The sequence below is a fragment of the Vanellus vanellus genome (genome assembly GCF_965231255.1).
Source record: "Vanellus vanellus genome assembly, chromosome: 19".
NCBI classification, from domain to species: domain Eukaryota; kingdom Metazoa; phylum Chordata; class Aves; order Charadriiformes; family Charadriidae; genus Vanellus; species Vanellus vanellus.
Genome location: NC_138924.1, coordinates 2,439,544 through 2,460,253, shown reverse-complemented (window position 1 = coordinate 2,460,253; position 20,710 = coordinate 2,439,544). Strand labels below are relative to the sequence as shown.

At 43.6% G+C, this 20,710-nt stretch overlaps 1 protein-coding gene across 2 annotated transcripts in view; it reads left to right on the top strand.

Annotated features, from left to right (window-relative positions):
- Positions 1–20,710, top strand: part of AUTS2 (activator of transcription and developmental regulator AUTS2) — a gene marked incomplete at its 5' end in the record, with an annotated part of 806,697 nt that overhangs the window by 204,397 nt on the left and 581,590 nt on the right. For both annotated transcript variants that reach the window (XM_082493211.1, XM_082493210.1), the window contains one exon: positions 10,723–10,932. In XM_082493211.1, coding sequence (XP_082349337.1) covers positions 10,723–10,932 — 210 coding nt within the window. The remainder of the gene's footprint in view (positions 1–10,722; positions 10,933–20,710) is intronic.

Here is a 20,710-nt window from a genome sequence, read left to right as displayed (position 1 = left end):
AAAATAGATTTTTATTTTGAAAAGCTCAATAATTATAACACATTATTATGTGGAGGTTTTTGGTTTGGTTAAAAAAAATGTGCATTTGGAGCATTTACCATCTGGCATAGTCCCCAAGTAGTTCTTCTAATTCTGTCCTCTTCCTTGCTTATTTCTGTATTGTCTGTGCAAAGAGTATGTTTGTCCTGCTTGCTTGCATGTGCAGAGGGATGCCTCCAGTTTCCCTGCGTGCTTGTATGGCTTCATTTGTGATACAGAAATAAATGATGGGGATGTTTCAGTGTCTCCCTATATAACGCAGTTTCCTAGTTGATTTTACCTATGTTGTCTCAAGGTGGCTTTGTCTTGACTTCTGAAGAGCAGATTTTCTGGTCTAGTCTTGAGGCTGCCATGGTGAACCTCTTCTGTGCTGTCCCGACTCCGTTCCTTTCTGCGGCCGTGGCATTTTAGTGAGTATCGTCAGACCTTTAGAATACACTGGACTTTCCTGGTGCTGTACCAATTCTTCCACAAGACAAGGAATACAGAGGTGCTTCTGATTTGATTTAGAAACCATAATACATTTTTTATGAATGCTGAGTGCTGTGCTAATGAATGGTGCCAGTGTGAGAGCCTGGAGGCTGAAGTCATCTGTTTAGCCCTGGTGCAGGAATAGCAAGGATGAGAGCCGTCTGAGCCCACAGCCATTTACTCTAACCCTACCAGGAAGGGGGAGGATACCCTTTAAATGTAAGATTTATTGGCCCACTAACTCCTTGGCCTCAGTCCGTGGCCTGCCAACGAAAGAGCTGTTTGAATTATTCAGCGAACACCATATGTATCTGGAGAATGGAGGAGCCCACAGTCAGCCTCGTGCCAAAGGCTCCGCTGGAGGGAAATATGATTTCATTGCAGAAATCTCCTGGTAAAGTTGGCAGGACATTGGGCAAAAATAAAGGACTGATGCTTTTGGACATGGAATAAACAAAAGTTAAAAGGGGACATATTCTTTACCTAAAGTATTGTTTAAGAAGGCAATGTAATTTGGTCAAAAGACAGTATGTGTATTTTATATGCAGATTTTGTACAACTACAGATACAGACATGTCAAATTTTTATTTCTGGGAGAAAGTTTGAAATTTAAAAATTTACTTCATTCCAAATCAGAACAAAAAGTGCAAATTAGAAAGCTATGTGAAGGAAAAAAAAAAATTCCAGAGGTTTCAGTGTAGAATTAGAGTTGCTCCATTATTTAGACAAACCAAAATTATTTGTATTTCATATTACTCGGTGTACTACTCAATAACTCTTCAGTTGGATTCCCTCCACCATGAAAATCCCATTTTTCTAGGGAGATAAATTTTTGGCCCTGCTGTGACATGAAGCCGACCCTTGAACGGAGGTGCAGGCATCTGTGTGATCCGTGCACAGTGCCAGCCTGTGCCCGCGGGCGAATGCGCTGCTGCCTCAGATCAAGATGTTGCTGCACATGGCTCGACTATATCGAGTAACAGTGCTGTATACAAATATGGGATCATTGCTGTAAATGGCAACCAGTGTGTTGTGGCACAAGGAACAAAACAAATTCACCTTTGTTTTAGGAGCTGGCTTAGTGCTGCTCTCTGCCTGGTCTATAATCGTGACTGAGCAGCGCAAGAGCAGTGAAGCTCTCTTTGTTGGTGCGAAGGTTTAATGCGAGCATCCCTAGGGTCTCTTTTTCTCACCACACCCCTTTTTATTTCTTTTCATTCCTCAAACAAAGAAAATAAACACTTTGTGAGAACATGGGGTATATCAAAGCGATGTGTTTAAGGCCCAGCACTGTGAAATAAACCCAGAGCCAGTGGGAATAGATTTCCCTTGGCTGCAAGGGCTGCAGCGTCTCGGGGGGGTGTGTGCGCGGTCTCGGGGATGTATGTTCTGTAAAGCGTGCCGGGGATGGAGCGGCGTGTTACGGGCAATACGCCTCTTGGGTTAGGAGCACTCAGAGTCGTGCCCTGAATTCTGCCAGAGCTCGTGCTCACGGCGCGGCGATGGCCCCAAAGGGCAGCCGGCGCGGGCAGGCACAGCCCGCTGCGCTCCCACACCTGCCCTGGGGGCTTTGCGAGTTGTAAGGGTTGTAGGTGTACAACAGACAGGTACTTATCGAAGATGGTTTGAAAAGTTTGAAAGACTGTATGTGGAGGAGTGGGAGGGAACACAGAAAAGACTATTCCAGATGCCTGTGGAGGACACAGCTTTCTTGCGAGGAAAGGCTGATGTTTCAGACAGCATCTACTCAAAAAAGGCAGAGTCACACGTGTAACGAAGGCAGACGATTCGGTCAAATCTTCAAGAAAGAGGTAACTTTGAACACTGCTAGCAACTTGTGTAAGATCTAGAAAAATCTCCAGCAAAAAAACACGATGGGACTTCTAGGCTGGCAGAAGCAGGGTGGAGTGAGAGCTTCAGGATCTCTTTCTTTTGGCAGGAGTACACAGGTTTCTGGCTAAATCAGTCTGAGCAGAGGCAGCTGTGTGTGCTTTGCCTTCTTCAAACCCGGCCAGCCTCAAGAAACACAGTTGAGTGGCTCTGTAATCTAAGCTGGCATTGCTCAGCACTTTCTCGACATTAGTTCCAAGAGGAGGTTTTTCCTAACTCTGCACAAACTCCAGTCATTTGGGCGACTCTTCTCCCCAACTGTAGCGTGGTATGGTATAGTATTTTGAGAGACAAAATTGAGAAGGGAGAGGGAGGGGTAAGGCTGAGAATACCACATCATGTTTGGAAAAGATGAAATATATGGATGGCAATCAATTGCTCTGATATTCCTCTTCAGGTATTACATCAGTTTTTGCCAGCTTTGATGTCATAGGGCCTCTTGGGCTCAACAGCTGGCGTTGTAGTCTTACATTGCAGCTAAATGTTTATTGTGTAGCATCTGTAGGCTTAGTCAATACTGTGAAAAACGTTGCATGAGGCTGTCCATTTTGCATTTCAGCTAAGTTGCTACAGCTGTTTTGTAGAACTGGGTGCCTTTGTGGAAATCTTGATTAATACCATTCTGCTGTTGTCAAAGTTGGTGTGTAGGAGTAAGTTTTAATCTTTTGCACTCAAATATTTGAATAAAATTTATTTTTAAACATGCTTTGTATCATGTCAAGGTGAAAATTGGAGTATGCTCATATTCGGCAGTCTCAAAACAGAGAAGAACAAGTTTAAGGATTTTGCTAAAATCCCATTGAATGCAGTGAGGCTTAGGCACACGTGGAATGCCAGGTTGAACACAATTTAGAGTGTACGGCCACAGCTGAGTTGAGGAGTTGCACAGGATCCCTTGTTTCCATTTGCCTGATGTGTGTATGTAGCGGGCAGCTGTGTATTTACCTTCCTTCAAGTTTTGGTCTTTTTTTTTTATTTATGCGGCTCTTGTGTTTTTATGAATTGTGATGCTGTAGTTAATGATATAATGGCCTACTTTATTTCTTGAAGATCCAGAAGTCATTTACTCAAACAGGTCTGCCTTGCTCTGGAATCGGAGACTCTCCTCTTGCCAAACCTCCTGTTAGGGATGCTGGAAGGTGCACAGCGAGGGAGAGGTTTGCAGGAGGGTTTCCTGTTGTTGATGTGAGTTGAATGTAATTAGGATCCAGTTTTACTTCTGCCTCTATCTTCTATTGAGTATGTGGCACTGCGGGAGGCGATCACGCGACATATTTTAGAAACCGTCATTATCAGCGTCCTTATGTGCGGTGCTCAGGAAAGGTTGATTTGCTGGAGCGCTCAGCACTCCCAGTAGCTGCTGAAATCAATGAAGGCTGTGCTTCATTAGATAAAGTGCTCTGTAGAGCTAAGTTCTCCAAAAAATCAAATCTTAGGTGCTTCCTAATGGGTGTTTAAAATTAGCAGACGGTTTTGGGCCTGAACGTGTCAGGACTGTTGTTGCCACCTATGAAAAGAGAATAGCAAAATACCTTTATCTGGCTAAACAGCTGCAAAATAGCTCATTGATATTTGTTGAGCATCTGATACTATAGAGAGAAGCTGTATAAAAAAGCCCTTGAGGAAATTAATAATAGTGCGTTCAGAGAAGGGTGTGAATGGAGTGTAAGTAAACAAGTTTTAGATCCACATGTTGGACAAAGAGGAGAAAACAAGATCCTGAGTGGCTGCTCATTAGCTGAATACCTTCCATTCTGCACGGGGAAATAAGAGCATGCGATCATGTAATTAAAGATTGTATCATGACGCATATGCACAAGAGGGCTGAATTAAGGTGGTGGTTGCAGCCTTAATCTTGGCCTTTAATAACTTCCAAGTCCTTGACTTCATAACCTCAATAATGTTGCTTTAATGTAGTTTTTTGTGTGTAATTTAAATCAGCAGCACCTGAAAAGGAACCTTCTGTTTATCAATGTTATTGTTAACAAATGATTTTGGGATGAAAAATCAAAGCAATCTCTTTGCTACAGAAGCGCTTTTATAAAGCGTATCTCAAGCAGACAGCAACTTGCTTTTCTATTGTTTTGCCTTCATCTGTAATCCCCACGTAGCGGCCTGCAGCCTGCTACAGCGTTTCATCTTCAGGCTCTTGCACAACCTTTTTTGCACAACACTGAACCACTTTGTTTGCAGATTCCAGAGAGATGCAGGAGGCAATGGATTGTAATTTTAGGAAAACAAAGCAAACAAAATAAGATTAACAGTTCTGCGGAGGTCTTGTGACTTGAAGAAATTGCTGAGCTCAGTGGATGGGCTGCTGTGCCCACCATAGTTGACATCGTGGCTCTCTTCGCCCGTCCCTTGCGTCCTAAAGTATCATCATTTCCACCATTCGAGAATCCTTTTCTCTTTCACATTGCACTTTATACCTGCCTTTCTTTCTTCCCGGTGGTGTTTTAAGATTGTTTGTAGTTTTTTCCCCTAGATAAATGCTTTTGAGGAGCTAATGGTGCATTCAGAAGAACACACAGTGCATTTAACTATCTTATCTGGAGGGAAATGAATGACTATTATAAACATCTCCCTTTATTTTCTGATATTGAAAGATTGCAGGGACGAGTCATTGCATTGTTTTCAGACCTCTACATCTTGTTACTGCCAGAACTAAAATTATGAAACATGCATGAGAGGTATTTAAGTTTTAGGGCATTTTGATCCATCAGCTATAAACATTCTTCACAAATGTAACAGAAAGCACAGTATGAGTCGATAAAGACTGTCAAGGTGCGATAGCAAATTTGGTACCCTCAGACTGACATAGTTTCCTGATTCTGAGAAGGTTTTGGATCAGTTTGTGCAGCGCTCTGTGTGTTGCTCTACTGGATTCCCAGCTAACGATACCCACTGCGTGCTGCTAACGAAGCTGCAGTGTTTCTCTCAGCTGTACTCTTTAGGCAACTGAATTTCTTGCAAGCTAAAACTTTTGTAACAAATTTTCTCCGTGAATATGGAGGCGGTGGTTTTGTCAGTGGCTCTGTTTGTGTGTTTGTTCATAGGAAGCCCTTTGGCTGCTTCCCGTTCCTCCTCCCGTACCGTCCCTGGCCACAGAGGCGCTTCTGCAGCCGACAGCGGGTGCCGAGGGGCTGAGTCTGGGTTATGGTTGTGTCCGTAACTTGGAAGGAATTTCCAATCAACTTTTGTAGCTAGTGACAATGTATTTTTTTATTTTTTTTTCCCCTTAATTGGATTTTTCCTTCTGCACTGGTGTTCCTGATGAAATGTGAATTGCTCATACCTTGAAAATAGACAAAAGGCTCGAGAAGTACCTTTCTTACCCTTCTTTTGGCAAGGATGCTTGGATATTGGAATGGTGGACAGGGGCAAACTGCGAGATTCAAGCTTGCTTTCCTAACAATTTGTGTTTCAAGTGGAGCATAACATTGATGTTTCATGACTGTTTTATAATTTGGGGGCTTTGATAGTGTCTTATTTCTTTATACTTAATTTTATTGTTGGAGTGAAGGATAAATTGTTGGGCTCTGATAAAGCTGTTGTGGACTTTAGCAAGAACCTGAGGAGCAAATAATTGGAATATAGTCGTAGACTGAGGCAGTCAATATTTGGTTTTACTGGCCCTGCACTGTAATCTACTTTTTGTTTTTAATAATCGGTTTTTAAAAGTTGCGCTTTACTGGCATCATATTCAGCGCGAATTCAGAAAGTAAGCTCTTGCAACGCTGGAATCACAATGATAATCCACAGGGATGACCTGGAAAGAGCAAGGCTTGACATTCCCGAGCAGCGCCTGAAATTTTCATCCAGATAAGTGCCTGCAGTGCATTTGCTGCGCAGTGCATTTACAGCATTGCTTTTCATCAAGTGTTCCTATAGAAAAATCCTGTAATAAGGGGTGGAACGGAGTTCCTGTTGTTTCCACGTAGTTTTAAGTCGTCGTCGGGAGGGTGGCTGGAGTGCGGGGGCGAGGAAAGGGCAGCAGTGGCAGACTGGCTCTCGGGTGAGATTCATGGGGTGAAGTGTGTACCTCGCAAAGCAGTGTGTAGTACTGCTCGGCTGCCGTTGAGGTTCTGATTTATAATTAATGAGCTGTCATTTACACGGCAAGAAGATGGGCTCTCCTGAAATAAATCAGGCATAGCTCCCTGAAAGCTTAACACTTGATGAGAATGCAACGTGTCCTTCAGGCCTCCTACCTCGAGAAATTATCTGATGTACCCACAGAGGCTGCTTCTCCTCCCCTCGCCAAATGCAGGGCTTGGACTGAAATTGTTAATTTTAATTGGAGCTGAGATGATTGCAGTGCCACCCCATCAGGCTTCAGCAGCCCTCCTGCTCGCTGACGTCGCGGCAGGAGTCTGTTCAGCATGGGCGGCTCTTCTCCGCTATGGCACGTACAGTGGTATCAGGTTGATTAATGTGCCCAATAGAAATAAAACAAATGGAAATTTTTTTAGATTATACAGTACACTCATAAATATTAATGCACTTTTTTTATATTGAATTGCATGTAATTACATATTTATACATTTAAGTCACCTTCCTGATACACTTAAGGCACTTTACTGATGAAAGATACCTCTGAATAAGATGGTTTTAAACCATGCCTAATATGTTTGTAGGATTTATTTAATGATGTGTGGGCTTGTATGCTGGCAGGAGAGGAGAAAAACCTCCATTAAAGTCTGAATGTGTTGTTCGCAGGGTCTGCTACTTAGTTGGAATCGACTCTGTGGGTAGCTGCTGAAAAATACGTCTCGACATGAAATATTACTACATCTCCTTATCTATGTAGATAAGGTCTGTGCAGTCCTGTCACCTTAGAGTAATTACAGCTTATTACTCTAATCATGATGATGCCTGAAGTCTGTAATTAAGATTGTGCTGGCTAATGTACTAGCACACGGCATGGTACAGCTATTGTCCTATCTAAACAACAGAAAGATAAAAATTGGACGAGGGAGAAAGGGCAGAGAGTGGGGAAGTGATTTATGCAGGGCCGCGGTTCCCAGCCAAGCGCCGCCTCCGCCGAACCCAAGAGCTTCTGCGAGGGCAGGATCCGTGCACGGCCTCCACGGCCTCCTGTGCCGTGCTGCTGTTCCCACGGTGCGTCCGCAGCAATCCCGGGCAGTTTGCACCCTCAGACATGAGGATCGACATCCCGTGTGATCTCTAGTCAACCTAGTTTTAATGCATCCTACCACTTGTGTCTAAGCTTTTATTCTTTTAACATGTCCTGTTGCAGTCCAGTCTGCAGATGAAGAATGTAATATCTGTTTCTATATCCATATATATTTTAAGGCCAAAGCGTATATCTGTTGAAAGCAATGAGAGGTTCTACCATACAATTCAATAATACAGGGGTCTGACCCACAGCACTCTGTAATTTTCTCTGCAGTGATGTCAGCTGGTGAAAAAGAGACGGCTGATTTGGAGGAACGTGGTTGTCTAAACAGCTGTCTTTATGTCTAAATTTCATAGTAAGCCCACCCACCAAACTGGATTTAAGGCCCGCTTTCACAATTTGCAGAATATGGAGCTCCCTTTCCTCTCTTCAGTTGTGAGCAGAAGAGGCACCTTATTTTTGGAGATTTCTGCAAATTGTTCCTTCTGTTTTAGAAGACGCGTTTTCATAGAGTTTGCAGAAGGCTTTGTGAAGCTGCAGCTCACCTTTCCTGTAGGTGTCTATGCAGATTCTTTCATCCCAATTCTGACATGAGCTAAACTTTGCTTTAGGTGTATCTTGGCAATTCATGAAACTTTATGATGTTGGCTAGAACGTGGGCTTCTTCTGGAGGAGGTTATCCCAGATATGCCCGTAGCGATCTGCAAAATTTGACCCATCTTACACCCTCCTTAAAGCTATTGGGAGCTAGTAATTTCTTGATGGCGGTGCTAGCCCCTTTAGACATTTTATAAGTTTCTGGAAGCCTGCCACTGTTTCGTTTAGATCCCTAGCTGGAAAAAAAAAAAAAAAAAAAAAAAAATCCCACAAAAGCTATTTAGTCATTAGGAGAATATTTCTTTTTCTTCACTCCTTCAACCTTTCACATTTAGAGTGAATCCTTTTAATAGCATTTCTATCTACAAAAAGCTCTGTGTTTTAACAGAAGTCCTGTGCTGGTATAATATGCTATTCATAAGGCACTGGGATTTTTGATACGGATCTGAAAAAAAAATAAAGATTTATGTTTATCATTAGCGGCACGATGATACTTATCTTAAGGCATAAATCTGTTCTATGCTGAAATATCTCTGTGTTTCAATGGAGTGCATTGAACAAGTTGTAATTCTGGTGCTTTTCTGCTGCGTTGAAGTTGCTCTGCGGGAATGGCAGCATTACTCGGTTTTCCAGTTTAGTTCACAAAGTGTAGCCGAATAAGTGCAGGAATTGCTGTGCAACGTGCTCTGCGTTTGTTATCCAGGAGGTCAACATGTATCTGTAGTTGCTATTTTATGAAGCTGTTGATGGTGAGAATTGGTGAAATGGTAACCTTAACATATGACACCTGAGCACTTGCCATCGTGCGGTTGTGGCATATACCTAAATCTAAAACCTTCCTGGGAAAGGAGACAGAAGGTGTACTCAGGAAAGTGAGTCGTCTTGCTTTATTTAACCTTGGGCTTGCTCCAGCGGATCTCTCAGCTTGCGTACAGTGCTTTTTACAAGGAGATCTCAAAGCGTGTAATGATGATTGGTGCTACTACTGCCTGGTTTTTTAATAGCTGGAAGAGACACATGATGTTCTTAACATACTGATCCTCCTTTAAAACTAGGGGGTGCTAAAAATTTTTTTTTTTATGAGCTTGGATAAAGCTCCTAACTTTTCTGCTGTGAGTAACACTGTAGGAAGAAAAGCTTAGGATCTTTCCCACGGTGTCTTAGGTGAAGAAAAGTTAGAAAAAGTCTCTTACAGCTTCTGTTCTAGGCTCCCTTCTTTAACACTTGTAAAATTATTCTTTTTACCAGATATCAAATTTGAACTGTGACTGTCTTCTGTTTAATTAATGTTCTTGTTGGTTTTAGTTATGAATTTTGTGAAGCTCGTGTGTTTTAGGCATTTAGGCAGCATTCTTTACTTAAAGCCAAATTGATTTTTGCCTTTAGGCATGGGGTATTTTTTGCATTAAAAGGTGGCATAATTTGAATTATATTCTCCTGAACCTCAGTCTTTTTGTGACACAGCAACCAGCAGCCCAATTTTTTTCCTGCTGTCGGTTATAATTTTAAGTAACAATAAACAGAAGCATGAAGACTTACAAGATTATATAGTACTTGATGGTAGGGCACGGAGAGCTTTTGGTCAAAAGAGCCAGGCATGTTAGTAAAGTAGGTTTAAAGTATTACACTATGTAAGTAATATCACCCTTATATGGAAATACTGTACTCTTACGTATGGAGTTCTTGGAGTAGATGTGACTTAGGAAGTTGTATTTATTAGATGCCCAATGTTCATTGTGATTTTCACCTTTCCAATAGCTTCTAATTCTTCTCTCCCAGTGACCTTCCAGCCTCCTCTTTCTCTGCCTTTAATTTTGTGTTAATGGAGACTTTGTTTTCAAGTAATGTTTATTTGAAACAAAAATATGAATTCTGTGTGTTGCAGGTTTTCAGTAAGAAAATACAGTAGCTGTAGGCTGAGTGACAAAATTGGTCTTTGTTACAAGACTTGAATGTTTTTTATAGACAGACATTGATTCTGAGGTTTAAAGAAGGGTCAGTAACAAAGTTTTCAAATACCAGCAGCTGCTTTTTTTTTTTTTTTTCCCCTTCACTTTCCACACCCCCCTAGATTTGGAAATCTTCTGCGTAGATCAGGCTTGAGGGAAACGTCCACTGAAGCCAATGGAGATTCGTTGGCTTTAATTGGACTGAGGTCAGCTCTTGCCTTGTCCTGTCGCATACAGGAAATAATACAAATAAATATGAAAGGCCAAGCCTTGTTTAAATCAAAGGCAATTGTTAATTTGAACATTATAAAACATATGCTGTCTTCTAAATGCATGGTTACTTGATGTACGAGATGTGTTTGAGAATTATGAGGTTGATGGTACGAAAGCTCACGGAGTATGTGTCTGCTTCTGTGCACTCGCTTCATCTTACAGATTTCATTGTGCATTTGCCTATCTTTGCTTACGTGGACACCAGTGAGGACTGCTTTCTCCTCTTCTGGTGACTGTAGCATTGCCTCGAGAATGCTTCGCGGGTCACCTAGAATTGCTGCTTAAAGAGGGTGACCAAATGAGAGCTGTATCTTAACCGCTGTGTTTTTCTTCTCTTCCTTCCCCCACTCCCTCCCTCTGCAGAAGGACATAGCTCTGAAACCTCAGGAACGCGTGGAGAAGCGACAGAATCCTCTAGCCAAGAAGAAACGGGAAGCACTTACCAATGGGCTGTCGTATCTTCCGAAAAAGAACAGACTTCACCACCACCAGTACAGCTCTGACCGAGAAAATGATCGTAATCTTTGTCAGCACCTTGGGAAAAGGAAGAAACTACCGAAGGGCCTCAGACAGGTGGGAGCCGAGTTGCCTGTGGCGGGGAGGGAGGGCTGTGGCTGTTGGCACGTGGTATGGAGAAGTGGATTTCTCATTTTGTGGGATCACTTGTTTTAATCCCTTCGTAGTTGTTTTATTCTTGGGCTCTCGGATGCTGCTTGGTACCGTGTCCTGGTACTAGCAGAGATTAATTGAGTGGAAAAGCAAGCAGCGTATCGATGCTAGAGCTGAGCTGATTAATAAACGCGCAGGGGTTGGAAGAGCATTCCATAGGGTGGCTGCGAGACTGTCAGGGCAAACAAATGTGGTCTCCCTGTTAGACTGTTAGGCCAACTTTGTGCTATAAATATGCCTTCATGTCTTTAGACTTTGTACACAGAAGCATAAGACCCCCTCGAACATCGAGGGCAAGGTGAGCTAATTGCGAGAGGGGCAGCTGTTAATCAAGACAAAGCTCTAAGACTGATTACGTGCGAGGAGCTCATTTGTAGGATGTCAGTGGTACTGGTGTGTGCTCTTTTGGGTGACTAATCACCTACCCGTGAGCAAGAACTTCTCGCCTTCCCAACACCGGTGTTCCCTTGCTGCCGTAGCTGTGGCACGCGTGTGACAGAAGTGAGCAGATAGCATCCAGGGTGGCAAAGCTTCGGACTCCTGTGTAGGGCTGTGCAGTGTTGTGTTTCTTGTTTTTTAAAAAAGAACATGTGACAAGTGCGATTTCTCTGGTGGGCAGGATGCAGAAAAACGAGCCGTGTTTTGCTTTTTTTTGAATAAATGTCCCTTGTGTGTTTGTTATATGTAGAAGACTGAATTACAGCTGGGCGTTTGAAGTACAGCACACGCCTGTATGGCCATTTGGCTCATTGTCTGTAAACCTGAAATCTAATGTAACAGTAAAGAGGTCAGTTTTGACCTGAATTTGAGCGATATTAATGATTCTTTAACCAAAATTGATATGTCTAATGGAGATAGTTGATATTCATTGAATGAGACTTCATCCTTATTTGGTGCAAATCAAACATTGCTTTGCGGAGAAACTTTTAGAAAATAGTGACAATTCCCTGCTTCTCGTTTTGTGAGCTCAGGGAAATGGAAGGAATATTGAGGATGACAGGTATATTCACTTGTATTCAATTTTGATGTTCAGAGTTGCAGAAGCAGGTAAAAAGTATGTTTTGATGATTTATTTTTAAGCCTACTCTATGTATAGAAATAAAATAAGAGATTATGCAGTGCTTCAGAAAAGCAAACAAATTGTAAAATGCCTATTCCACACTACCACACCCATTAAAGGTATTTCTTCTAATTTAATTTTACTTTGTATTTCAAAGGGAGTGGGGCAACTCTTCAGGATAGTTGATGCAATGGTTATGTTACAAACAGATGTTGAAGGTCGTTGTGTTTCCTTGGCTGTTTCCTGTGTTCACCTACGTGGTCTTCGCTCTGTTCCTTTTTGGTATGTCAGACGGTAGATGTATCTGCTCTGTGCAGTACAAGCTGGCCTTTGTAAAAGCTGACTTTTTGCACTCTTTGGTTCCCCTGGCGTAGCCTACTGTCAGGTGAAAACTTTCTGCCCGGTACTTAAGCTCTGAAGGAGTCAGCCTCGCTCCTGATGGAGGTTATTTGTGAGGTTATGTTTTTAGGAATAAATATACACTGGCTTGGAAGGTATTGAGTTGACAAACGTCATGGAAAATGGTTTTCCTTTTAGCTGATAAATCTGAGTACTCTGCTTAATTCCTGAGGGATAAGGCTGAGAGGAAATAAAGTATCTTGCTCAATATAAATTTAATACATTTGGTAGGGGTATAGCTCCTTAGATAAGAACATTTTAGTCTCGTGAACAGTTTAGGTGCTGACAAATCCAAGTGGCTTTGGCACTTAGACGTGGAAAAAAGATGTCATGGAAAAGACTATAAAGCTTATTTGAAAAGACGTGCCCCCAACCTTTATATATAGTATTTCTGGTAAGCATTTTCTGTCTCCTTTCGAGACAAATGGTGAAGACCTCCAAAAGAGGAGGGGACTGATAAGTTCTGAGGATGGTTTTCTCTGATCGTGTAACACTGTTCCTCCTAGAGTGACTCTTGGCTGCACGCTTTGGGTTTGTTTCCCCACCCAGCTCCATCCCACTGAATTCCTGGGCTCTCGCTGGGAAGTAAAGTTGCTTGTCACCCTTCTCAGGTGACAGCAAGCCAAGAACTGGGCCCACTGTGATTTGTGCTTGGCAAATTAGGAGGGTCCAAAGCCAATTAAAGTTCAGTATGCTTTTGGATATGGTATCTTTGCTATATTAGGGCTATATAGGTAACAATATAGGGCTACATAGGTAAACAATGTATCTTGCCTCTGTGGTCACATGGGAATATTATAATTGGACGGCAGGATGCAATCTCAGTGCTGGCCTGAGACCTGGGCTGCAGTCCGTCCCTGCTGGGAAATGTTTTATACCCGGAGATCTTGTTCGTTGTTTTACCAGTAGTTAACAGGCCTGTCTGATACGCCTTTCTGTGAAATCTGTTATCTGCTGGAAGTAACTCTCACGTGCAGGATTTACGGTATGAAGCTCCCTTGTCAAACAGATTTAGTTGAAGTCAGCTATTGGAAGGACTGCTAATTAGTTTTCAGAGAAAATCCTTGCAGTATTCATGCAGGTATTTATCCAGCTATGCTTAAATGCCTACAGGTTTATTGAAATCCAGAAAATGTGAAACTGTAGGTTAATTAAGGCTCATATTTTACTAGCGAGAAGACTTTTGAACTCTGCTTTGTGAGCTTTTATAAATGTACTTATTAAATGCCTCAAGGAAATTTTAGTTGGCGTTAAGCAAACATAAGACTCATCAGAATATTTCTCCAGCGTTTTAAATTTAATTTCCTTTACGTTAATTGGTGATGGGGTGTTTTTATGTGTTTTCTGTAAAAATCATTTGGAAATCTTAAAGTGAACATTTTTAAACTAGTGAAAGGGTGGCAGAAGTTTTTAAATAGTTTTTAATGAGTTTTTATTCCTCAAGGTTCAAGCAGAGTGGGGCATACTAGGAAACAATGAGTTTTCATTGCAGAAGGAGCATTGAGAGTATTTTGATAGTGAGAGGGAAGGATTGTTTCTCTTTATTCAGTGGGTGTGTGTTGAAAGAGCAGAAGTCGTTCACTTTTGCTACCTCTACCATTTCCTTCATTGTTTTCTTTATCTGTTGGGAGATTCAGACGCCTTCTTGAAGAAAAGGATCGTCTTTGGCATATGCTTCTAAACCAGCAATCTGTGTGCTGGGCAAGTGGTATCTTAGCTGGCTTATGTGTACACGAGAGCTGACTGCTCCCGGGCTCTGCCTTCACCGGCTGATTTCACAGGCGCTTGCGGAATATCAAATCCCAATCCCAGGTAGCGTGTGAGTGCAAGAAAGGAGACAAACTGGTAATAAATAAGGGGCAGATGATGAATAAGGGGAAGAAAGTCGTGATGGAGAGATGAATTAGAAGGTAAATTTTAATGAGATACAAGAAAAATGGGAAGAACAGCAAAAAAAGATACGCCACTGACTCTGGCAGTCATCAGCTACAGGCATCATAAACTATTAGCTTTAACCTCGTAGTCCATTACATGAATCAATTAAAGGGGAGGGAGGGAAGTATTGAAGCTTTTCCTTCTCAGAATTAAGTCCGCGGTCCCCTTGGCAGTCTCGCCCTGAATCTATGCAGCTTCAATTTGAGACTGCTGAGGCTTTTGATGGCTGATCCGGATGGCCACTGTTGTCACCTGTCATCGTGGCTTGCGAACAGCATGTCGTTAATTGTGTTGCAGATTTAGTTGTAGCTCACTTGTCCTCTGGTGCAGAGGTGCTTCAGTGCAGCAAACTTGTGGTGTGGAGGGTGAAATAACCGTTGCGTGAGCTGCATTTAGTCACTTAATCAGTTAGCAATGGCTTTTGCACGCTCTTAGACAAGCCTGCACGTGACAGGTAATGAGAGCGGAGCGGGAGGTGGGTGTTAGCTGTACGGTTTGTGGTGACATTGGTTGGGGAGCTGAGCAGATGGGTTTGATTGTCACCGGCAGTGTGATTCCAGTGAGAGCTGACTGTGGTGACAAGCGATTTACAATGTGCTATTTACAGTTTGGGTTTGCAGTCTCTCAATGACATCTGAGTGCTCTTTAGCAACTGCTTTCATTACTGCTTTTCTAAGAGCTGTTAATTGAAAATGAAATTGTGGGTGGGCTTTGGGAGGGCAATAGCAGCTTCAAGTATTCTGCGCAACCACGGAGTGCTGCTTACTTTCTTTGACTCCCAACTTGTAGATCCGTGCAGCACCAAGGGAAAAAAGGCATATGTATATTTGTGCAGTGTGAGGTCAGACACCTCGGAAATACTGCGTACAACCTGCGCGCACCCGTAATGAGTGATAAAGGCTTGGATCTCCTTTTATGTAGCTGCTGCGATTTGGGATTACTTTCCTGGCAGCCAGTGGATTTCAGTGACTGTAAAACTGCTGAAGATGAGGAAGGAACCTGAGCTGTGAAAATAGCTGGGGCAGGGCAGCAGAGGGGTTTGCCAGCCCTGCCGGCTGCCGTGGGGCTGGTTGTGCGCTGGTGGAGGTCTGGTTCTGTACGACTGACGTTAAAGGCAACATTGCTATCCACATGTCAAGCACAGGACAGCCTTGCACGCCTTTAGGAGTCGTACCAGCAAGGCATCGGGTCAGCAGCGGTACTGCCATGCATAATGGAGATAATGTTTCTTTCCATGCTGTTTGTAAAGAGAGAAGGGATTTAAATTTTTTTTTTTTAATGTAATTTTGAAGTGGTTGTGCTAGTGTTTGAAAATAATAGGTTTGCTGTTTGTTACAGCCTACACAGCATGGTTTGATTATGTGCAAGTGTTGCCAAAAGGTCTAAGTCACCCCAAGCAAGTGTTGGAACAGGACTTTGCAGGGGGCACTGGGTTAATGACACTGTCTGCTCTGTGTCGGTGTCGTGTCATCCAAGGGCATTGTTTATTTGGATTTCTTTGTCAATCCACCTTATTAAAAACATTTAATTTGGAAATTAAACTACGGAATGATGAAAAAAAATCAGATTACATTACTGAAAATGCACAAGGTAACCGTGCAAATGCACAAGGTAACCGTGCTGTGAGGTTACGTGACAGCGTGAGTGGCTGTAGTAACACAGCAGAAGAAGATGCTTGTGTGGTAAAGGGCGATAGGTGGGTTGAGGCTTTGAGAAGCCTTTGTAGGATGGAAGAGGAGGAGCATGGCTGTGGGGCTGTGCGCAGGTCCAGGCTGAGCAGCGCGGTTTTTCGGAGGGGTAAATGTTACACAAGGGTGTGCGTATGAAGGGATATGCCCAAAGAGGGGGCCCGTCGTGTGAATTAATGTCACCTCTGCCTGCTAATGTCCAGCTCGGTGTTATCTAGTTTGCTATCACGCTGTTCAAACGTGGAGTGCTTCGTGCTGGCCGGTCGGTAATTTCATCCTTGAAAGGGAACCACGCGTTACTTTGCACACACGCACAGTGTGGGGATTTCTGTATGGGTGAGAGAACGCGTGTCTAAAAGCTGGGCTGCTATTCAGTTGCCCCTCTTGTTTCCCTCTCGGAAACCGCCGTTGGTGACAAACAGTGCTTGAATTACAAGCGTTTTGTGATTCTCAACTGCTGTTTGCTTGTGATCAGAGGCCACAGAAATCTCCAGCTGCACTTAACCCGCAGTCACCATATCCAGCGCGTCATCTGTGAAGGCACCCAGCTGCTCGAAAGCATCCAAACAACTTCTGGGCCCTGATAATATATAATTGAGCACACTGGGCACAGAAGAGATTGTTGTTCTCTATAGAGAGGACTGAAAAATGATGTGTTGCTTCGTGCGCCTGTTGTTCTGCGCTGCACATCCCCCCCAGGTTTAATGAAGTTCCTGAATAGGCCCTTTGGATTCCTCGCAAACAGACACAAAAACAGGCACATAATGTGAAATCCAGAGCCATTCACAAACCCGAGCGCGATGACAGGATGCAGCTAAGGTTTTCCGAGCGAGGCGAGGAGCTGCGCTGCGCGGCACGGCGAAGCAAACACCTGCATTCATTGATCAGCCGCTCGTAGAAGCTGCCACTTTAGGGAAGATTTGCCTGCAGTGACGTGGCACAGGCAGTTCCCCCCCTTATAATCACCAGTTTCACCTGCAATTTTTCAATAAGCTATTGAATTATACCTCTCTAAATGATACACTGCAAATCCAGCGGGTCCTAATTGCTAATGATGGTTCTGAAAGACTTTCATTTGACTGTAATTAGGTTTGCAAGCAATCAGCTGCCCTTATCAGAATTGAAAACACATATAATGTAAAATACGGGCTGGTGGGAACGTAACGTTTTCTTAAAAGGCGGAGGGAAGGGGAAGATGTTTTATTAGCAGAAGTGTGACATATTTTATCACCTTGAAAACATCATGTGTGAAATTAATTCTGTTCAGTATTACACCATCTGGCAATGTTATTGTTCTGTATATATTGCCATGTAAAGGGCGCTTTTTTCATCTGGGTATGAGCCTGCGTTTGAAATAGTAATCATCAGTCAAATTGATTACTAAGGATGTTATCCCTGCTAGATAGGTTAAAAATACATGTTGGGAAATCCCAAGGACTCAAAATGGCTTCCCCACGGAGAGCTTTGCTTGCGGGGCTGATGAAATTGGAAGGAAAGGGCCTTGTTTTTGCTGTGCCCCTCTCCTGTGAATGAGTACGTGTGCTCAAAGGTAAGAGGAAATCTCTCCAGGTGTTGTTTATTGAAGCTGAAGTAGAAAATGCCTGTACCTATCTGTGAGAGCTAAGGGGCGTTAGCAGCTTGTGTCTTCGGGCTCCGGTGTGGGCACAGAGATTCCCCCTTCACAGACGCAGAAGAATAGAAGCTTAAAATATGGTCACTATCTGGTGTTTGCCCACTCTGGCTAAGATATCGGCTGCTTGGCAGTGTGGCCGGTCTCTTAGCCAGGACCCAAACGTGGGCGTTGTGACGAAACGGATAAAAGGACTTCACTGTGAGGTTCAAATTAACAATTTATTTGGACTTCACTCACAGGTCCAATACGTCACTATTGCAAGTTCTAGGTGTACAGTGACGATTACACTATTGTGGTTTAAAAGAAATTAGTGGGCCCAAGTAACAACACAAACCACAAGCGCGCTAGATATTAATACCTTAAACGAGTGCACCAACTACAAACTTAAAAGCGTGCTATATACCGTACGGATGTTTCTTAGTCACTTACCCTCTCTCAGGTGAGGTTGCTCAATCCCTAGGAAGTTACCCTGTACAGCGTCCTGGACAGGGGGCGATGGATCTCCTACAGGCCAGCTGTATCCTTGGAGGATTCCCCATTTTTCTCCCCAAACCCTGCAGTTTATATTTCCTGACTCTGTGAGGATGCAGGATTGTGCCTAAGTGGATTATATTTACCTCTGGTGGTGCGATAACTAAGTCTCTCATGCCAATTTGTGATGTCTTGCGCTCAAAGTCACGGGGATAGTGGTGGGATGGGACTCAGGGCATTTTGTTTGTCCAGGGCCATTTGGTTTTGGTTCTCATATGCAATCTTGAGATAACCCCGGGCTGAGCTGTTTTGCAGCTCAAGTTATCTCTGCATAGACAAGGCAAGGTGGAGATGAAGCTGAGTTGGGCGACAACTCCCTGCATCTCACCTATTGTGCTCAGAAACCGGTTTGGCTGGGTGCTCCCATACAGGCGTTCATACCTGATATGGTGACCAGTGTAATTATCATGATAGTGTTACTTCTGGATGGTAGAGCTTGTACAGCCAAGGCAGAGTGTGGAAGAACTTGGGTCATATCTAGAAACAGGAATGGTGGGTGAGGAAAGGCTGAGAGAGTTGGGGGTGTTCAGCCTGGAGAAGAGAAAGCTCCAGGGAGACCTTACTGCAGCCTTCCAATCCGTAAAGGAATTTTTACAAAGGCATGGAGTGATAGGACAAGGGGGAATGGCTTCAAACTGGAAGAGGGCAAGTTTAAATGAGATATCAGGAAGCAATCCTCTCCTGTGAGGGTGGTGAGCCCCTGGCGCAGGGTGCCCAGAGAAGCTGTGGCTGCCCCATCCCTGGAGGTGTTCAAGGCCAGGTTGGACGGGGCTTGGAGCAACCTGGGCTGGGGGGAGGTGTCCCTGCCCAGGGCACTGGGGTGGGACGAGATGACCTTCAAGGTCCCTTCCAACCTAAACCATTCTGTGATACCTCCCACATTTCTCTGAAGCCGATGGTGTGAGCTGATTGCACCTGGGGTGCGGCAGAAGGCTCCTCTGCTTTCCCCTGCCATTGCTGTTGTGTCGCGGGTGATCAGGCTTGTAAGAAAATGAGCAATGTTGGCATGTTTTGATTTCGAATGCAAATTTTGCCACCGCTTTGCGATCTGCCCTGCTACATCTCACTCTGGGTTTTGGCTCCAGTTTATGCAGCTGTGAAATGGAGTTGCCAGAGAGATGTCACCACCCTGTCAGCAGACCAGGTAACACTGCTGGGAGAAAGTGCCCCTGTGTGCACCACTCACCCACTCCGTCCAGAGTAACAGAAACTCCCAGCAAACTCCCAGCTGAAAAAAGATTAGAAACAGTGGCTTTTGGGTTAACCTAATTATGTTAATCAAATAGATATCTTGAGAATAATAGTAAAAAAAATTTACTGTGCATTGGAGCAGTTATTGTCTCCCAGGATTATCTTTTTTGTTTTAATGTTGGTGCCCTACTTTAATAGAAAACTTCAATGATTATTAAAGATGCTGTATTGGGAAGCGAACAATAGTTTGAATGTGTGATGCAATCAATTGCTGTCTTAAAAGTTCCTAAGCATGTTACCAATAAGGAATTAAGGAAGAAATTAATTTCGACTGAGGCTGCTTGGAGATAAATTAAGCTCTATCTTAAGTGATATAAGACAGTATAATAAAGTGACTATTCAATTTAAAAAAAAAAGAAATCTTCCAGCACTTTTTAAAATATTTTTTTTGTATTCTACAAATAACTTAAATCTAAGCCAAGTCTTCTGACCTATAGGTTTGCTTATGCTTTAACTGGAAGCATAGCGGTTCACCCCCAAATTTTCTATGAAAAAATTGAAGTGTTGAAGCTATGTTATTTAGTTCTTCTTTTTTCCTCCACGAACTCTGTAGTCACGAAGGGAGAAGGTGTAAGAGCGATGTATTTAAATGTGGCTGTAGCATCCAACAGCGCGCTTGTGGGCGTGCGGCATGTTTCTGGCGCAGGACGGTCAGCGGGTGCGCGAGGAGCAGGGCTCCGTGCGCTGGTGCGGTTCCCGTTGGACCCCCTGGGCGGGCACGGGGAGGCTGTGGTACCCCGCTGCAGGGTGGGAAGAGCCTTGGGAGCAGGAGAACAGCCTCAGGGGTGTCTCAGCCTCCTGCGTGATGCTTGGACTCTTAGTTACGCTTTTGTAACCTTAGGTCCAGCTCCTGAGTGCCATAACTCCATGGGTTCAGGGGCACGGACCTAGGCTGTGTACTTAAAAAATGCATGGGAACACTTTTAAAGTGTAAGTGAACAACATTTGGCGGAACTGTTCCCCTACCAAGGAGTGTGGAAGGCTCCCTGGTTTGGCCTTTCCACAGGGAAGATGACAGGCAGGAAAAAGAGGCAATTCCTTGAATTCAGGAAGTGGGGTATTTTCCTATCCCTTTGTAAACGGAAGGCAGTGCTCCTGCTTCTGTAGCTGCCGGGTTACAGACCCCCGGAGAGGAGGGAGGCTGCGATTCCCCTCCGTCTGAAGAGCTGCATTTTTGGCTGAGAT